The sequence below is a fragment of the Durio zibethinus genome, chromosome 12, assembly GCF_047325235.1.
Source record: "Durio zibethinus cultivar Kanyao isolate XHJ-2024 chromosome 12, ASM4732523v1, whole genome shotgun sequence".
NCBI classification, from domain to species: domain Eukaryota; kingdom Viridiplantae; phylum Streptophyta; class Magnoliopsida; order Malvales; family Malvaceae; genus Durio; species Durio zibethinus.
The window spans coordinates 21,731,202-21,751,670 of NC_143173.1; the positions used below are offsets into that span (position 1 = coordinate 21,731,202).

A 20,469-nucleotide genomic window follows, 5' to 3' on the forward strand; every position below is an offset into this window, starting at 1 on the left:
TATTATTACTATTACACCAACATAAAAAAAAAATTAAAAAAATTTTTTAAAATTTTTTGAAAATTATAAAAAATTTAAAAAATTTAAAAATTCGGATTTGAAAATTTAAGTATCCATATGCCAGAAATTTTTTAAAAATATTAATATGATAAAAATTTTAAAATTTAGAGATCAAATATATATTTAATCCAAAAAAAACCAAAAATAGATTTAACAGGTATTTAACGGGTATTATGAATATTATTTGCGTTGAATTTGGGTAGAAAAAAAATCGGGTTTGGGTATCTCAATACTTAATCGGGTTCGGGAATGGGTACATGATTAACAGGTGCCCTATTGACATCGCAGATGCCCTATTGACATCCCTTCCGTCCACTCTTTCTCCGTTTGCCAGTCCAGCCGCAGCAACATAGACTGAATTACCTTTCTTTCTCTTCTTCTTTTTGATGTGCAAAAGCCAGCAAAACCTTCTACTTCTGCTACAGATTCCTGTTGCTGCTTGAAAATTAATCTGTCTCTCTTTTTGCTAATAACATAGAAAAAGAAGAGGAGAAAGCATGGCGTACCATGGAGGAAAGATGAAGTCTGTTTCCATTAACGGGGTGAAGATGTATACAATTTCTTCCCACCAGCGCTCCATTGCTGCTTGGCTCTCTCCCAAGAAGCAACGTTCCCTCCGCAAAGATAAAAGTAAGCGAAAACTTGTTTAAAATTCACCTTAAACCCTAAACCCTAGTTACGCGTCTTTGGTCTTTTATTTTGTATTCAATGTTACTATCTACCAAATTGTTCCTTTTTAAATTTTGTTTTATGACATTTGCCCTTTATATTTGCTTAATACTAGATTACATGGAGAGGGTAGAGTTGATTCAGGATTTGAGATTCGAGACTGCTACCTCGAAAATCAAGATAACTCCTGACGGGGAGTTCCTTATTGCGTCAGGTTCATTACAATTCAGCTTTCATATTTTATGTTTTCCCTTCTGTTTTATTATTTATGAAATTCATGCCTGGTATTGGGTTGTTGTTGGCATTCAGGTATATATCCTCCACAAGTGAAAGTATATGAACTTAGGGAATTTTCAATGAAGTTTGAGAGGCACCTGGATTCGGAAATAATCGATTTTCAGGTATTTTTCTCTATTTTAGAAAGACTGTCACCCATTTTTGCAGTAAATTGAAAGTCTTGGCCGCTGCATTTGTTGCACATATGACCCTTTTTTTTTTAAATTTCAAAACGTAATTAATTGTAAAAAACACTTGTTTCAATTCATATACGAGAAAAGAGGATATTAAAACCTGTTTATTATGATGGAAGATAATACCATTTGCTGCTAGTTCTTGGATTAGATAAGTTGTTTGTTGCCTCTGTAAGAATTCTCTTTCTCACTCCCCCCAGAGTCTCCTTTCTGTGCCTTAATTTAATTGCAATCTTCATTCCGATATAAGTGTCCTCTTTGCGTTTTATGATGTTTCTTTGAAAATATAGCACCACTCTATTCCTGTCTTCAAAAACAACAATCAACTAAACTGTTTGTATCTTAAAAAATTTGAGGATGAAGAGTCATTAGCTTTAGATATCTATCTACGATAAGGCATTTGGTTCCAACCGATGTGTACCATTTCTGATTAAAAAGGGAAATCTTGTTTTCAATTTTGGTAGGACACCAAATATGGAGGGAAGGTGTGTAAGGTTTTCTTGGCAATTGTTTAATTTTTTCTAAGGTGTCATACATTTCAATAGTTGAACCACTTTTATATCATCAGTATCTTGTTCATCAAATGTTTTTCCTTCTAATTTATTGATCTATCTCTTTCTAGATTGGTTAAGCATGGGTCTTCATATCAGTACTACAATTCTTTTTTTCTTGCTTTCTTTTCTCCAGTTTCAGTGGGTTCCTTCTTTCAAACTATAAGTGCTGAAATTCATATAAGAACACCTAATCTACATTCTTATCAAAATATGAATATCTCCTTACCCTTGTCCACAATTCTGTTATGTGTGTGGTACATTTTGATTTGGCATTTTGCTATTTCTATAGGTATTGGCTGATGACTATTCAAAACTTGCATTCCTATGTGCTGATCGTTCTATTAATCTACATGCAAAATATGGGAAGCACTACAGTCTGCGGATTCCAAGGTTTCATAGTGTTTTGTTTTATGCTTTTGCTCTGTTTGTTTTTGGGATTAAATTCTTTGTCATGGCCCATATATTGCACACACTTTATCATTCTAGATCAATGGTTGAGTTTAGTGATTAAGAGATTTTATAATTAGGCACAACTTCTTGGTATTCCACTTTTAAGGATGTTATTATTGCTATTTTATGTTTATTTGAGAAAATGTTTTTCTAATGGAATTTGCCCCCTTCAAGGATTCAAAACACAATGAACTCAAATGTTTAAGACTGCTTGTGCAATTTACCCTTCCAATGTCCATAGTATTTTCTTTGCTCAATGTCTTTGAATATTGATTCTTGAATAAGAAATTGAATTTATACTACACAAAAGGGTCTTTGCAATTGCAATTCTCTTTCTTCTATACTTTTACATTAATGTCCTTACATAGAAGTTGTGGTTATTTATTATTTAGGATATATGTATCTTCTTTGACCTTTACTTATGCATGGCGATTGCTAATTATTTTCAGAAGATCCTCCATTAATAGTTAATCTCTTCCCTTGTATGTTTGTGTATTTTTATCATACTTGCAGAAGAAGTTGTGGCTAGTTGTTCTAGATGTTTGTGTATTTGCTTAGACCTTTACCTCACATGGTATTGACTGACTAGTTAACAAATTATACATGACTAGTTAACAAATTATACAATTGTTGAATGACATTGTCTTGTCCATCTGATGCTTGACAGGATGGGAAGAGATATTACATATGATTGCTGGTCTTGTGATTTGCTTTGTGCTGCATCTTCTCCAGATCTATATAGAATTAATTTAGAACAGGTATGTCATTGAGATTTTTTAGTGTTAGATTCTCTTTATTGTCTCTTTCTGCCCTTATGTAACATTTGAGATTTCCAACATCTTTTGATTTGCGATGGAAACACAACTACCTGGGAAAGGTCCAAGCATAATGTTGCACGAATATTCACTTTTGATTTATCCAATAAGTTTAATTTTGTTGTATATTGAACAGAAAACTATATTAACGGTCTTCTTTCTCAATTAATGTTTGCTGGTTTTCCTTTGAAGAATTGTTGATAATTGGGTTGAATTTTTGCAACGAGAAGTTATAGATATTTGTTGATAGAACATAGCTTTATTGAATGTCAAATCAAATGCACAATAAAAAAAAGTTCAAACAAGGTTGTTTGTGTATTATTTTGTGGATGGGGGATTTTATTGCCTACATAATTGTTTGTGGTCCTAGATAATTTTTGGGAGAAAACTGATGTATCTTCAATTATGGTGAGGGGATGGCGAACCTTCTTTTAATTCATTTTGTATTATGTGCTTTATTCAGTATATTTTTTATGAGGAGCTTGAGAGAATCAGCTTAAAATGATCTGTTTGCTTTTTGCTGGGAAAGGAAGTTTGATTGAGAGAAAACACGATTTTGTTTGGGGCTTATTTCTGTCATCTTTAATGTGGTGATTTGGATAGAATAGTAGTACATGTTTTAAAATACAGAGCCTGGTACTCAAATACTTAGCTTAGAGAATTCTTCATTTTATACTCCTATATATCTCTCATTTATTTGAAAATTTTTGTTTTCCTTCCCATTTCTTATGTTTTTCTTTTGTATATTTATTGTTTACAAGGATTCCACCATTTTTTCTCTCTACTTTTGATGAATAGTTTACTTAAATGCTCATGCATGCCTAAAGCTGGGGATTTTGTAATATTGGGTTTTTAAAATTTCTTTTTCGCAAAAAATGTACATTTGTTTTATTGATGATTGATTTCATTCTTCAACAGGGACGATTCCTATCCTCTCTTAACACACAATCTCCAGCACTGAATGTGGTTTCTAGAAGGTTCTTGGGGAATTTTTGTTTCTATTTTAACCACTCTTTGTCTTCTGTACTCGACAATTTGCTTACTAGGTTTGCTCATTCAAGGATGATGTGTTTCTTTGGTTTCAGCAAGCTCCATGGATTGGTTGCTTGTGGTGGTGAGGATGGTGCTGTTGAATGTTTCGACATGAGAATGAGAGCTCCAATTGGAAGAATAAGTGTTGTTTCACCTCCTGCTGCTGCTGATGAGGTAGGTTTTGCTGCTTGATCTTGATCCTTGATCCATGATCCATAGATAGTCTGTTGCAAGTGTCCGATGTATGCTTTGGTTTAGAGGAAGATTTTTTTCAGTCCAAGCTCATTTTTGTTCCATCTCCCTTATAAATTTACTTTGGGGATTAATTTGCTATTTGATCACTTGTGGGCCTTTTGTAAATAAATTTGGAAGTTGGAGCTTTTTCTGATATTTTATAGCAATAATTTGTTCTTACTATGCCTGGAAAGAAACATTGACAAGGAAATATTGTTGACATTTTGATATTCATTCTGCATATCACAGTATAGACCATGTCACATACTTGTGTGTTTCTTGCAGTTCATAATGTCTGAATTCCTATTTTTATTCCTACTGCTTGATTTATAGGAAGTCACTGCAATAGAGTTTGATGAGAATGGAGGTTTCCTTATGGGTGTTGGAAGTAGTGCAGGAAAGGTATGGTGCGATGGTAGTGACAATTGATGTCATTATACCTGCATTTCATTATATTATTGTTGTATCACCTTAAATATCTCATGGGTTTCCTCATGCCCATGCCCAGGTCCTGATCTATGACTTACGTTCCTCATCACCTATCCGAGTTAAAGATCACATGTAAGTGAGGGTGCTTATTAACATTTCTATTTTCCCCTCTTTGTGGGGAAAGTATGGGTGGGTATGCTTGTGAACTTTTCTTGCACCAGTGAGCCCAATTTTCTTTTATTCAGTTATTAATTTTTGTAAACCGTATCACTGTTATACAGGTATGGCTGCCCAATATTGGATATTAAGTGGCACAGTACTCTGAACTTTGAGCGACCAAAATTAATTACTACAGATAGTCATATTGTTAAAATATGGGATCCTGACACGGTAATTATCCTCCCTACTATACTGTTCTGTCTTTGTTTACCATGGGGACCCTAAGAAAGTAAGATCACTATCAGCATTATTCAGGAATTTAATTTCATCTAAATATACACACATTTAAAATGTCTATGCCTATGTTTCAAACTTTCTGTTTGTCCATGTTTTTTAGAAGTGATAAGATTTTTTTATCCTCCCTGTTATACTGTTCTTGTGCTTAAGTATGGGACTCTATGAGAGTAAGGTCACTATCCCCATTCTTCAGGAATTTCATATCTCATCTAGATATATGCACAAGTACATGTCTATTCGTCTTCATGTGTGTTTCTGTATGTATAACTATTGATGCTTGTCCACATACATGCGTATGAATTGTTTTTCTTTTGGGGACTTAACAGGCATATGAATTCATTGTGCACAAATTCGTGCACAAAAGCATGTTCATGTACAACCTTATAAATGTGATATGTTTTATTGGTGTATGTAATTTATCTTTAGTAGTGGTAGAAAACTGTCTCCCTTAATTCCAAAACTCATATCTAACCTTTGAGTTATTTTTCTTTTGTCAAGGGAGAAGGCATGACCAGCATCGAACCAACAGCTGGGGCAATCAATGATATCTGTGTGTTCAAAGATAGTGGGCTGATGGTATTGGCTTTGGATGGCAGCCAGATACCTTCATATTTCATACCTGCATTGGGACCTGTCCCCAAGTGGTGTTCTTCGTTGGAATCTCTAACGGTGTTTTTTTAAGTGGCATCCTTATATCATTCTTTTGTTTTATTCTTTTATTAGATGTATTATATTGGGATTTGTAGATATAGTTCTGGTGCTTACTTTGCGTAAATTTTACAGGAAGAGCTTGAGGAGAGTGGACAAACAAGCATTTATGACAATTACAAATTTCTAACGAAAGAGGATCTTGAGAAGTTGAATTTGACAAATCTAATTGGGACCAATCTTCTGCGAGCCTACATGCATGGGTTCTTTGTTGACTATCGGCTGTACAAAAAGGTGAGACTGCTGTTCTTTTTAACTATTTTGTTAAGGATATTATGCGGCTTAAAAACTTGTGATAAAATTGCATTGTGCCATCTGCTGGAAATTTGTGTGGTTGTGTGTGTGAAATATGAAATATTGAGAAGCACAGAAAAGTTAAGATGCAGAAAGCACAAATGAGGTCAGAGTTGCCATAATAAATTCAGGAAAGAGAAAAGGGACTATTTTGTGTTAATTTTGCTATTTGCTGCAGCAATCCTGGTTCTCATGATCAATGTGGTTATTTTGTACCATGCTTTTGCTGTCTTGCTGTTTAATCTTTATCTTTCTCATATATTTGCAGGCAAAAGCATTGGCAGATCCTTTTGCATATGAAACTTACATAGAGCAGCGAAAGCAAGAGAAACTGGAGGCTGAACGTCGCAATCGTATTACGGTCAGTATTTTCATTCCTCAAATGAGTTTTTCTTGTTCAGGTACTTTGATATATGATGAAGTTTGGAAAGAGAAAATAAATTCGAAAAGAAGAGGAGAGAGGAGGGGAAATGTTCACAGTGCTAGAACATGTATTATTTCGTAGGTATTATAAATGGCTGGTAGCAGACTTCGGAGTTGGGTTTTTTTTTTTTATTTATTTACTTTTTAGGTTAGATAATTTTTAAAGGCATATTTTTACTTTGACAATGGATATTTTTGGATTCATATTGTGTTTGTGACTCATCATTTTCTTGTATAATTCTTTTCTGTGCTTATAACTGTCCCGAACTTATGAAGTAGATATGCAAGTAATAAGTTGTAGGTTGAATAATTAGGTGAACATCAGTGGAGGAAATACCAATATCAATTTGAAAAATATTTCATTGGTGTAGCTTGGCCTAGAGTTTTAATGGCTGGTTTCCCGTTTAAATTTTGCTTGCATTGTTTTTTACCTGACTTATTCCATAAGCTCTTAGGTTCAAGCTGTAGAGCTCCTGCATGTGCCCAAAGTAAAAATTATGGAAATTGTAACTTAGGCACCTGATAATGCTCTAAGAAATCTTAATAGAAATATCAATTAATGCTGATGGGATAGAAGCTAATTGAGGGATGAAACATTTTAAGATTTATTTTGTTACTTTTTTACCTCTTATGGGCTTAATTGTAGCTTTTCATATATATTGAGATAGGAATATGTTTTGTTGATTCTTGCTGGTGTGTGATGTATCAATTGATGCATTCTTTATATCATGGATGTTAAAAGACTGATTAAACTATATGTGCTTAGAAAGGTGCAGATAGTTCTCTTATGTTATGATTTATCTTTCAGATTATCATAACTTTTTAATAACCCATGCTTCTTGATGTTGTTCATTGCTAGTATTTTAAACTTGAAAATCTACTAGCATATACTATGCCTTCAATATAAGATTATTTCTGAATACAAAAGAATAGTTTTGTTACGAAAACTTGACTGCTTTGGGAAGGGAAGGTGATTGCTATTAATACTGCAATTTATAATGGCATTTACTAACTTGTTGGCGAGTAAAGATCTGCAAATATTATAAATGTCTTTTTCTTCTTTCTTTACTACTAAAGATGTATCAAAGTTCTGTCTATATGCAAACACATGTTGGCAAATGAAAGCGTAGGAGTTCTGTTAAAGTGCTGTTAAAATTCATTTCTTTCGTAGATATTGCATGATTCAAGAAAAAGATGTTGAGATCTCCTCAAACTTCCTCACTGAAACAGCTGTTATAAATCAGTTCAGAGCTAGATAATCTACATTTGGTTGATTAAGTTTATATTCTTCTTTTCTTTTTCTGCAGATGAAGAGGAAATTACCCAAGGTTAAGGTTAATCAAGATCTTGCAGAGCGGATCTTGGAGAATGAAGAAGCTGAAAATGAAAAGAAAGATACTGATGGTAATGAGACTAGGAAAACTTCGAAGAAGAAGAAAGGTGCACTTAGCACTGATATATTTAAAGATGATCGATTTGCCCAAATGTTTGAAAGTAAGGTATGATAATCTGTTCTGGCCATGATACTAGTGGTTTTCAGTTTAATCTTCTCCTTTTTCTCCAACTCTTTATTTTATTAATTAATATTTATTTCCACATGTTTGTGATTGTCAACTTAAACTACCGTAATAGTTATATCCCATTTGTAAAGTAGTTACAGGATCAAGAACTCTGGCTGAGATTATTTTTATTGAAAATGTATCTAAGAATGGAGATAAATTGGTGTTTTAGTCAATTAGATTGTAAGTTGCAACTAATGTGCCTTTTCGTATATTGGCAGGTTTTGAGTTCGATTTTGCTGGTAGTTGATTTTTCTGCTGTTAATAATTCATACATTCAATAGTTGTAGCAAAAAGGCTTCACGTTAATGCATCCTTGATATGACTGGTGGCATAAATCAATCATTTTCCTGTCAATGTAATCAGAAGATGTGGCATATGTGCTTATTTGTGGATCTTAATTGCTGGATCATCATTTAATGTTTCTACTTCCTAATTCTTATCTAGGACTATGAAATTGATGAGCAATCACAAGAGTATGGCATATGTGCTTATTTGTGGATCGTAATTGCTGGATCATCATTTAATGTTTCTACGTTCTAATTCTTATCTAGGACTATGAAATTGATGAGCAATCACAAGAGTATCTTGCCTTACATCCTATGGCTTCCAAGAAGCAACCGTCTATGGTCGAGGAACATTTTGAACCTGTCATGGAGAATGAGGATCAGAATACAAGTGATTCTGATGTCTCAGAAGCATCCCAATTATCAGAAGATTTTCCTGCAAATCAGAAGAGTAAAAGAAAGAAGTCACAAGGTCCAAGGTGACGTGTTTATTTTCCCTATGAGTTACAGATATTGAATACACTGTCTCTGCCTTATTAATCATCTTTCTTTTTTTATCGAAAATCTACAGAATGTATGAAATTAAAGATAAACGGCATGCAGAAGCATTTTGGAATAATGTTTCACTTGCAAAGGAAGATTCTCTTCCTATGGGGGACAGAGTGAAGGCTCTCCAAGATGACCAGCGGTTTTCGGGTGGTTTGCCAAGTGGTGTGAAGTTGGGGCCAGGAGGGTCACGACAGATTTCCTTTATTTCTAAAAGTTCAGCCAAATACAAGGAGGATGATGAGGACAAAATGGCTCGGCATGAGAAGAGAGGAGTTCAATCATTAGGGCTGAAGGCAGATAGATCAATGTTTGGAGGCAGGGGCAGAGGCAGAGGCAGAGGGAGAGGGAGAGGAAGGAGAGGCAGAAGGTGAACATGTCTTGCATTTATACTTGTCAATTTTCAGTTGAATGCTGAACCGCTGCTGGTGGCAATCCTGTTAAAGCCATCCATATAGTCTAATTATTCAAACTTAGTCCGCTGCTTGGAGTTTACAGTGGAAAGGTTAAAATGGAGCTAGGGATTGTTAGTTTGTTTTCTTTTTTAAAATTATTTTTAGGTATATATACATACATACATACATATATATATATATATTGCATGGAGATGCAAAATTTTGTTACGTGGGAAGTTGTTCTTTGGTAGATTATCTTCTAATTAGGAGGATTTAAAATAGAAACAGATTAAAAATAAATATTACTATACAAAATAATTAATGTAGTACGAGTTTTGTTTATCATTATAATTACTTTTTTGTCAAATTAACTTGTGAAGAATGCTCAAGTTAAGGTGAATGTTTTTGACAGATTGATCGATCTTTTGTTGATTATTGAGATTGTTACTGCACCACTAAAAAACTATTTTTTAATAATAAAATTTTTTAAAACAAAGTTTCACAACAAAATAAGGGAAAGAGTTTCGTACATATAATTTTGGTTTTTTGTATTAAGAGAAAATTTGTAAAAATTTGTCACAATTTTCTTTTGTGAAAGATAATTGTGCATAATTTTAAATAAATTATTTGAGTTTCTTTCATTTTTAATTGTTATGGTTTTTAGGTCATTGAACCTTATTCTTTGATCAAAATGTAGACCTAGATTCTGTAATGATTTCAATATTGTTATTACTTTTCCTTTTTTGGATTTAAAATTTGGTCAGATTGATAAGTGATAGTTTTTTTTCCTTAAATCGGCTGACATGGAAGTTGATCAAATGACGTGGCATTGAATTTTTATGACATGGATTTCTTAATTCACCTGGACTAGATGGTGAATTTTTTTAATACGCAAAACTGTTTCATTTGGTGTTAAGTATAGAATTAAAAAAATCATTTTTTTAATTTCTTCACTTCTCGCTTTTCTTTAAAAATTTTTCTCTCTAAAACCAATCTTTCTAATTCATAAACATTCAAACATACGACCTTCCCACAAGGCTCAAACCCAGATTCTGGCGTGTGCTGGCAACCACCTTCCGTCATTGCTTCTAGCCATAGTCAAAACTCTTCGAGCCGAAGTACCTGAATACCAATATCCTCAATGGGTTGGGTTATTATGCAGGTACTTTTAAATCACCGGTTAAAGCAGTCCACATGTTTGCATAGAAATATGTAGTTTATGTCTCTTGATTTTTGGAAAGAGATTGGTTAATGATTTCTTTACTAGCTCCTTTTACTAGTAAATAAATTAGCTCCTTTCAAGTAAAGTTTCTTTACTAGCTCTCACAAGTTAAAGCAATCCACATGTTTGCATAGAAATAATTTTATGTCCCTTAATGATTTTAGAAAGAGATTGGTTAATGATTTTGAAAACTTTTGAGAACTTTTGAAAGTATATTTCAAGAATTTTTAATGATTTTCATATATTCATTTCTAAAATCATTTAAAAACTTTTGAAAATAAATTTTCGATACATAATAACTTTCGACAATCAATAAAAATCAAATAACTCTTCAATACACAAAAATTGACTTCATTACATTATTAATAAACTAGTAACTCCGTTGATAAGGACTTCTAATCTTTTAATCATAAGCATTATACGTTTAATAACATTTGTAATATTTTATAATTTTGATAAACATGCATCTAAAAAGAATCATTCAATGTGAAAAACAGCTCGTGTAAATTAGGAATTGCACCATGTGCGATGGAGTGCAATTATCCATCGCATATGGTGCAATGCCTATTTACACAAATGCTTTCACATTAAGCGATTTTTTTCAAATGCATATTTGTTAGAATTAATAAATGTTTTGAACATTATTAAATGGTTAGTGCCTAGTCGAAAGATTATATATTTCTATTACTGGAATTAAATATTGTATACATAAAAAAAATTATTACAAATTCGTTTGGAGATCGCAACAAAAAAAATGAAATAAAAAATTACTTCCAGATAATTACAATGCTTTTCAAAAATGCATCTTCGAATAATTGTAACACTTTTTGAAAATAAATTTTCAATATAATTAAGAAGTTTTCATAAATGCATTTTCGGTATATTGAAGAAGTTTTTGAAAATTTATTTTTGATAACTTATTGAGAATGAGTGTAAAAGTAAAAAAAGTAATTAATGAATGGATATTTAAGTAATTTTCTATTTGATTAATTTTGTGAGGTGCATTGAAAGATTTTTGGTGCAAATAGTCCAACCGTATAAGGAGAAGTGATTTTAGAGAAAAGTGAAAAATAATGAAATGACGAAAATGGATTTTTTTTTATACTTACACCAAACTGCAAGGTTTTGGTTATTAAAAATATTCATCATCTGATTTAGGTGGATTGAGAAATCTACATCATTAAAATCTTAAACAATTATTGATGATGCTAGTCACGTAAGTAAAGTCAACATTATATCATTTAGATCAAATGGATTTAATGAAAGAAACTTAATTCTATTATTAATTAGATCAAAATTTTGAATCCCAAAAAGAAGAGGTAATATCAATATTAAAATTATCATATAAGATTAAATTTGCATTTTGACTAAAACAAAAAAATTAATAGCATAATTTGATCTTTTTTATTTTAATATTTAGAATTTTTATATATACTATTTATGGTTAAATTATGATATATTTTTCTTAAATTTTTTTATAACTTTTGATAAAATAGTAATATATTATATTCTAAGTAAAAAATTTCAAATTATTGAGGTGGATTTAAAAAAGAAAGATTTAATAGGAATTTTTGTTAATTGATATAATAAAAAAATGTTATTACTTAAAAATTATATAATAAATTATAATTTATATAAAAAAAAATTTTAACTGTATTGACCTTAATGTTAAAAAAAAAAAAACCTTTTTATCTTTCTCTCCCTAACATGCCCACTCCCCCACTCCAACCTTGATCCTTTCCCTTTCCCTTTTACTCTCTAAAAAACCCAACCCTTCCTTTTTTTCCCTTTCCTTTCCCAAGTTTTTTTCCTCTCTGGTTAGCAGGTATCTAGGTATCTTTGATTTTCAATATCAATTCAATGGTAAATTTCCAAACATTTCTTTGACATTTTTCCTCTCATTTGCATATTGACTACGACTTTTTTTTTTTTAAATTTCTATTATTGCTTGGCTTTGGTTATTTATTTCTTTATATTATCCTTTCTATTAATGATCAACAAACTGTAGACATCTCATTTCGTTCGGGACTTGTAATGAAATTTTTGACTTTAATTTTGTTTGAACTATTGAGCCTTTGAAATGTTTATTGGGTATTTCGGACTTCGAATGAATTTATTTAATTGGTATTTGGGCTTTAAACGTCGCAGATAGTTTTGTTATGCTTGGACTATAAGCTAATGGGCAATTTGGTTAACTTTTCTATTTGTGTTCGACCTTGGCCTAGCAATAATTTTACTGATAGTTTTTTTTTTTTTTGTTTTTATTACTTTAATAAAAACTAAGGGGTTATTTGTTTTTATTTCTGTTTTCTATTTTTTGTTTTCATTTTCAATTTTTTTAAAAATTAAAAACAAAAACCTATTTGGTATGTTGTTTTTGTTTTCTATTTTTAAAAATTAAAAATAAAGTTTTGAAAAATTTTAAAAATTATTGAAAATAGAAAAAAATGATGTTTTCATGTTTTTGAAAACAATTTGTCACTATTACTATACGAGCACTATTCACAAAATTAAAATTAAATCGCTACAGTGACACTACAATTATTATATTAATAAAATAATATTTTTATTATATAAATATTATATTAATAAATATTATTAATTTTATTATATAAATAATATTATATTAATAAATAATGTATTATATTATTAATATAATATATGATATTAATAATATATTATTTATTAATATTATATTTATAAATAATATATTAATAAATATTATTATATTATTAATAACAAATGAAGCCTAAAAACTTTAATCATTTTCTTTTACATATTTTTGTTTTCACATTTCTAAAATAAAAACATTATATCCAAATATGTTTTCAAATTCAATAAATTGAAAATGAAATGAAAATAAAACAAAACAAAATTTTCAAAAACGTAAAATATAAAGTACACAACAATACCAAACGATCCCTAAATAAACACAAGAAAAAAAAAAGAAAGAAAATCAAAGAATTTGATCTAGTTTGTGGGATTCAATCCTAAAAGTCAAGCTTGAGCAAAATTGGAAACTAAATCATAGGAATTGTCGAACTGAATCAAAGTAAATTAAGAAGCAAAAATTAAGAGCATGACCAGATTTGTTGTTGATAGATCCAATCTCAACCATCAAAGAAAATCCTTAAAATCACTATCCAAAATTCTATATAAATCATGTTCCAATACACAAAAACACACAAAGAGAAAATTAGACAAAGATTATGAGGAAAGAATATAGAAATTATACAAGCAGTCAGAGTTTCATCTCTATTATAAGTTTGTTAGGTTTTTCGATTCTAAGTTTTTAGGCTTTTATTTTGTTTTCTAAAGTCTTATATTTTTGGATTGGAATTTGTTTTGGTTAATTTAAATTTGGGATCTTTCTTGAATTTATTGTTTTTTGGAAATTTTTTAGATTTTGCTGGGAAATCTAGGTTTTTTTGGGTTTTTCTGAATTATATGACTGAAGTTTTCGGTGAGATTCTCTAGTTTTCGACTGTTGAATTTTCTTTTAGAGAAAAAAGCAACAAAAAACCAAAGGTAGAGAAAGAGAGTGAAAGTTTGAAAATTAAAGGAAAAAAGAAATTTTTTTGCTTTTAAAGTGAGCCAAAATGCATTTTTCATTAACAGAGAATCTGTGTGTTTCTTTAAAATTGACTTGGTACCCGTGCAACTCAGTTTTAACTAGCATTCCATTTTTGCTCTGAGCTAAGCAACACCTTTAGCCAAGCTTTGAGTCGCACCAACCTGAACCACTTGTTGTGACTGATATTGCATCTCTAAGCCAAGCCAAGTTAAATTCAAGTTTTTTTTCTTTTGCTTATTTTATTTATTTATTCCTTCATTTGTTTATTTATTTATTTATTTATAAATATTTTTATAAAAATATATTTAAATAAAAAGAGTCTTACCAACATATTAAATGGCTAATATTTTTATTTTTTAAAAATAAGATTTTACCAACATATTGGAGAACCTTATGAGTTTTTAAAATTTTTTTAAAATCTTAAGCAAAAATGAAAAAAAAAAAAAGCTTTACCAATATATTGGAGGGCTAGTATTTTATTTTAAAAAACAAAGTTTTACCAATCTTATAATTTTTAATAAAAATCAATTTTGAAAAATAAATAAAATTTTTTTTCATAAAATCCTACCAATATATTAAAGGATAATTTCTGACAAAAAATCTTACCAACTTATTAGAGGATATTTTTGATAATAAACCATGTTTATAGAGATTTATTACCTTAAGCAAAATTAAATGAATCCAACAATGGAACCTTTTCAAATCATGACAAATAGTCTCTTTAAATACTCCTTAGGTGAAAAAATATTCTTAAATTATTACCAACATATTGGAGTAATTTAAGAAAAATTTTTAATATTAAAATTATTTGAAAAATTATAAATATATTTTAAGGCTTGGATAACTTGAAATCAAACTGGTACCATATTTTGTATGAGTGTTGTGAGTGTGCTATAACTTTCTTCATGTGTAACTATACTCTTGAACCTAAAATCTGGTTTCGTAAACTAGAATCTACCATTTAAAGATATTTAAGTCAAGCTTGGGACTTCTCTTTAAAATGTGATAGATTCAGTTGGGTGGCCAATTGCACATAAACAAAAAAGATTGGTAGCAACTTCTAAAATCTATGTCAAGCTGTAAGTATACGGACCTATATGTTATGACAAGTTTGGTGACTCTATTGAGGATTCCGAGAGTTAGGCCAGTAAATAATTTTTTGTTATCTAAGCCTAATTTAATAAATTTAAAAATTTTTCCTTTTGTTTGTATTTTATTTATCTTTTAATCATATCTATCATTCATTTGCATATGCATAATGCGAGCTCTACACCTAAGTTCTGTCCTTTAGGAAGGAGTAAAATACTTATGCATTTATGAGATTTCATGTCTCTACATGGGCTAGTGAAACACTTTTACTCAAATTAAACCCTTTCTGCTTGTAGCCTATAATAGGCGAGGATTGTTGTATCTTACTAGTCTGTGATAGATAATGATGTAAAAAATAATTTGAAAACCTTTATAAATAACTCAAATCACATAGTTAACCTTATGAGCTTAAACTATAGGTAGAGTCATATTCCCTGGACTTTTTAGAATTGGCCCTAAGTTAATATCATGTTGTTATTGTATTTATTTTGTTAATATGTTTATTTTCTTTATATTGAAATAATTAACCAATTTATTTTGTTTTTTTTTCTTGTCATGTATATTCATAAAACATTCATACAAATTGCATAGCATATCTACCCCAAAGATATTTTCAATAAAAGCTTTCATGGAATCCACTGAACATCTCTCGTCTATGTTCTTCAAGTGTGAGTCACCTAATAATTTAAAGGTAGAATAAAAAAAAAGGTAACAAAAGGAAAGGGATTATTTACCATCTGTTTATATTTCTACCCTACCTAAGAAAGTTCATTTGCTCCTCAAACAAAAGGATTTGAAAGACTTGTCAGATATATGGAAGAATATGAGCCAATTCAGATAATTAGCCTTCTATGACAAATATAGCCATATTGCGCATCTCCTTTCATTGGTAGTTAAAAATTCCATCATTAGAATAATAATGCAATTATGAGATCCTTCATATAGATGCTTCATCTTTAATGAGGTTGACATGATAATGACTATAAATGAGTATTCTATATTGATGGGTTTACATCTCTAATCACAAGATAAAATCTATGTCAAAAAGGAAAAACTAGCATTTCACAATAAACTAGTCGATCTCATGACGATAAACAAAGAAGATGTGAATGTACAAGTTTAAGAAAAAAATGACCATATCTATCTATATTGGGAATTTTTTTAAGATTTTATCATGAAGTGCTTGAATGATGATTGATGATTGGATATGTTTGTTTTGGCTATATATGGCATAGTGGTCTTTCCTAAAATTTTGGGTCATATTGATATTAAAGTGATCAACTTTTTTTGGCATGTGGAAAAAATGTTGCAATCTCTCTTCTGCAATCTTAGTTGTAACAATTAGATCCATGAACTATTGTCATTAAAAGGGGAAAGTGCACGTTGTTGGATGGGTGCCATTACTATATTTGTGGATGAAGAGTTGCTTTAAATGCAAGATGAATATGTTTTTGAAACTTTACCTTTACAATTGAGCCCCAATTAAGGAGTTTTACGAGAATGAATGGTCAAAGCCCAAATCTAAAGAGGAATGGATGGTCTTGCTACAAGGTCTTACTTGTATTTAGGTGAAATGGTGAGTTCCATGCATGAATCATGAATTGATTTTATATTAATGTGAAAATGAGACTGGGTCCCACTTTTAGGTTTATAATGAGTAACAAGCTATCAATCGCTTATGGTACAAAGATAGTATGGGTTTGGTCAGTTCGTTCCTATGACACACAAGCTCACTCAATCAAATTTTCTATATAATGAGTTAAAAATGCTACAAAAGGTGGATAATGTGATTAAGGCATGGAAAAAGCCCAAAAAAAATGAGTATTAGGTCGTTTACTGATAAGGATATTTGGTATGGAAAGCTAATAGAGGTAAGGAAGTTGTGTTTACTCTTAAAAATCATTACTAGCCAGTGAATTAGGAGTTAGATAAGAGACCCTCAAAGTTAGAATTTACAAGGAAAGAATTTGAAGTTAAGAAAGACAAAATGAAGCAATAGATTCAAAGGCTTCAAGAAGAGAGAGAGTAATAGAAAGATAAAGCAAAAAAGCTAGAAGTTAGAGTCCATATGATCTCTAAGAAGTATGATGTTATGGTTAATGATTTAGCTAAACTACATCAATAACATAAGAAATTAGAAGCTGAGAGTAAGGCCTAAAAGGTTGTTAGGGAATATAACATTGCCTTTAATGAGTTGATGGAGTTGCATTAAGAGTATAAAAGGTTATGTATCCAAGTGAAAGCCAACAAAGTAAGTACCGTTGATTTGACTTATGAGAATGAAAAGTTGAAGAGAGAATATTTCTAAATAGAGGATGAATGTGTTGAAGCTCAAAAGGAGAATGAGATGGTTAGAGGGTAAATTCAAACATTAAAGTAAAAATTGAATAAACAAAGGGATCATATCAAGGCACTCACAAAAGAGTATATGGAGCTATCCTACCAAGTGTGGTTTGGCAAAAAAAAAAAATCTAGGAAGGTAAAAGTACATAAAGCACCTTGTGACTTAGATAACCAAAGTAGTGATCAAGGCTGGAAAGATGGTTGAATAAGTTAAGGTGTTGAGAACATTAGTCATAGCAACAAGAAAGCATGGACAACACTTATTGAACTTTATTAAAGAGGCCAAAGATCATTATAAATAGATTAAACATTTTTACAAGTGGAGAATAATAGACTTAATGTAAAATGAATTTTTGTGGAATAAATGAAAGTCCATTTTTGTTGAAAATCTTTAAAGGCAAACTTTTTTTATTTTTCATGCATTACATTCATTCATTCATCGTTAATTTTAATCATGTTAGTTCACAATAAGACCACTAATTTAAGAATATGGTACATAAGGTTTAAAGATTCTCAACATCAGTGCAATACTTAAGCTTAAGCTAGAAAAATGAAGCAAGACAATGCAAGCTATGTTGAAAAATTAAAAAAAGCTCAAGAAAAAATCAAGGGAGAGTTGAACAAAATTCTTGAAGCATTAGGCAAGTTGATTAAAGGAAAGGCAGTGGAAAAAGCTACCTCGTAGGATATTGCTAATTTTTTATATCCTTCAAGTTATGGCTCATATCATGCCCAATCTACTCAAAGCTTTCCTTCACAACAGTTTACATTTCTTACAAGCTATACTTACACATGACTACCACCTGCACCTAGCCAAAGGAATGTTTAAAGCTACATCAACCCTACATTCACTAAAAATACAGTTGAACCAGTCTAAGTTCCTAATTTAGATGACAAAAAAAAAAGTTAAAATTGAAAATGGTTGAGGCTTTGGAGAACTCAAAAGCTAATCACAAGATGAACATACTTGAAGATAGGTGAAAAGCTGTGCAAGATATTAATTTTTATGGTTTTATGGATGCCATTGGGCTTTTTTTGGTTCCAGATATGGTTATACCATCAAAATTTAAATTGCTAGAGTTTGAAAAATACAATGGTATGAAGTGTCTTATCATACATGTTATAATGTAATGTCATAAGATGGTGGCTTACGTCAATAATGAGAAAATGCTCATTCATATATTTCAAGATAACTTGACTAAATCTACTGTAAGGTGGTATGTTTAGTTGGATAAAACCCGTATTCAATCGTGAAAAGAGTTAGCCCATTCTTTTATCAATCAATACTGTCACATCATAGATCTTGCTATTGATCACCTTTATTTATAGAGTAAGGAGAAAAATGTGATGAAATCATTTAAAGAATATGCTTAGAGGTGGAGAGATGTAGCTGTTTAGGTCTAACCACACTTGACTAAAAATGAGACAATCATTTTGTTTGTAATCATTTTGAAATTGCCCAATTATGAAAAGATGATAGAAAATACAATTAAAAAGTTTGTTGATATGGTAATTTCATGTTAAATTATTAAAAATGCTATTAAAAATAGCAAGCACGAAGAAAAAGGGTCTTCTATTGCTAAAAGAATGCCTAAAAAAAAAGTGAAACTTAAGTTATGAGTTTTGAAAGGCAACAATTTAAGAACTATATCCTTTATCCATAACCCATCTACCCTACATACTACCCCACCATAAATAATACTTTAGCTTTTCTATATAAACCAGTTCCATAACCTTCTTATCCACTCATTTATCAACCAACATTTAGACCACTTACCAAGACGTCCAACCCTAACACTTTTTCTACTGTAAGACCTTTTATATGTCCAGTTAACCCAATAAATGGTCCACGAGAGCCATAAAACAATCGAAAGAAACCCACCTTCGACTCTATTCCCATGACCTATACAAAGTTATACCAAAAACTCTATAATAATCATTTAATTGCTCATCTTTGCATAAAACCACTTAAGCCTTCTTATCTCAAGTGGTATGATATTACTGCTCATTGCAATTACCACTTCAAAATAATTAACTATTCCACTGAAAATTGAATCGTTTTGAAATACAAAGTGTAAAATCTGATTAAAGATAAGATGATTAATTTTGATATAAGTGGGAAAACAACGTCCAATGTTAGTGGCAATATATTACCCAATCATACAATATATGCTTTGAATAAGGATAGGGAACGTTGTATGAAAAGAAAGGTTAAAGATATTAAAACACCATTTAGTCAATTATTTGACATCTTATATAAGGCTGGTATGATACAACCAGTAGACCTAATACTTATTATAGGAGATGTGTCCCAAAACAAAGATGTAAGTACCATAGTAGGGCTCCAAGTCATTCAATTAAAACTTGTAAGTAATTTTATGAGAAGGTATAGAAGTTGAAGGATTCTTATCAGATTAAGCTTTATGAGAAAGGGAAGGCTTTGAAACATGCTGAGGTGTCTATGACTTATAAATTAAAATGGGTGCCAAAACCAATAACCATTTATTATAGTGAGAAGCCAAATTCAATCAATGATAAGCTTGTCCCTAAACCAGTGACCTTTAAGGTCTTAAGCTTGTTCCTTTATAAAAATGAAAAAGTTATGCCATGAAGGTATGGCTATGAAATGATAGTTCAAAGGCAAGAAAAACCACACCCAAGCCAGATATCGCATAGGTTGCATAACCGGAAGTGGAAAGTGTTATTCTTTAAAAAAGCTAGAAAGGGTAAAAAAGAGAAAGCAATAATGGTGAAAAAATAGGTTGAGCCAAAGCTAATTTCAAAAAAAGACAATTCAAAGCCTATGTTTAAGAAAAGCCTATGAGTTCTTGAAGCTAGTAAAGCACAATGAGTATTTTGT

The 20,469-nt window shown here is 30.7% G+C and overlaps 1 protein-coding gene across 2 annotated transcripts; it reads left to right on the forward strand.

Moving 5' to 3' along the window:
• The first annotated feature begins 251 nt into the window (after positions 1 to 251).
• Positions 252 to 9,609, forward strand: EDA7 (embryo sac development arrest 7). 2 transcript variants are annotated; one of them, XM_022890277.2, is made up of 16 exons: positions 252 to 690; positions 845 to 943; positions 1,039 to 1,130; positions 2,043 to 2,143; positions 2,871 to 2,961; positions 3,937 to 3,995; positions 4,104 to 4,224; positions 4,618 to 4,686; positions 4,793 to 4,845; positions 4,995 to 5,103; positions 5,668 to 5,838; positions 5,953 to 6,111; positions 6,440 to 6,532; positions 7,902 to 8,093; positions 8,708 to 8,919; positions 9,012 to 9,609. In XM_022890277.2, the coding sequence occupies exons 1-16, from the start codon at positions 558 to 560 to the stop codon at positions 9,358 to 9,360; spliced, it is 2,103 nt and encodes a 700-aa protein (XP_022746012.2). In that variant the 5' UTR covers positions 252 to 557; the 3' UTR covers positions 9,361 to 9,609. The 2 variants fall into 2 exon arrangements, with proteins under 2 accessions (XP_022746012.2, XP_022746013.2); XM_022890278.2 differs by lacking the exons at positions 4,618 to 4,686; positions 4,793 to 4,845; positions 4,995 to 5,103 and having other exon boundaries at positions 412 to 690.
• Positions 9,610 to 20,469: the final 10,860 nt, after the last annotated feature.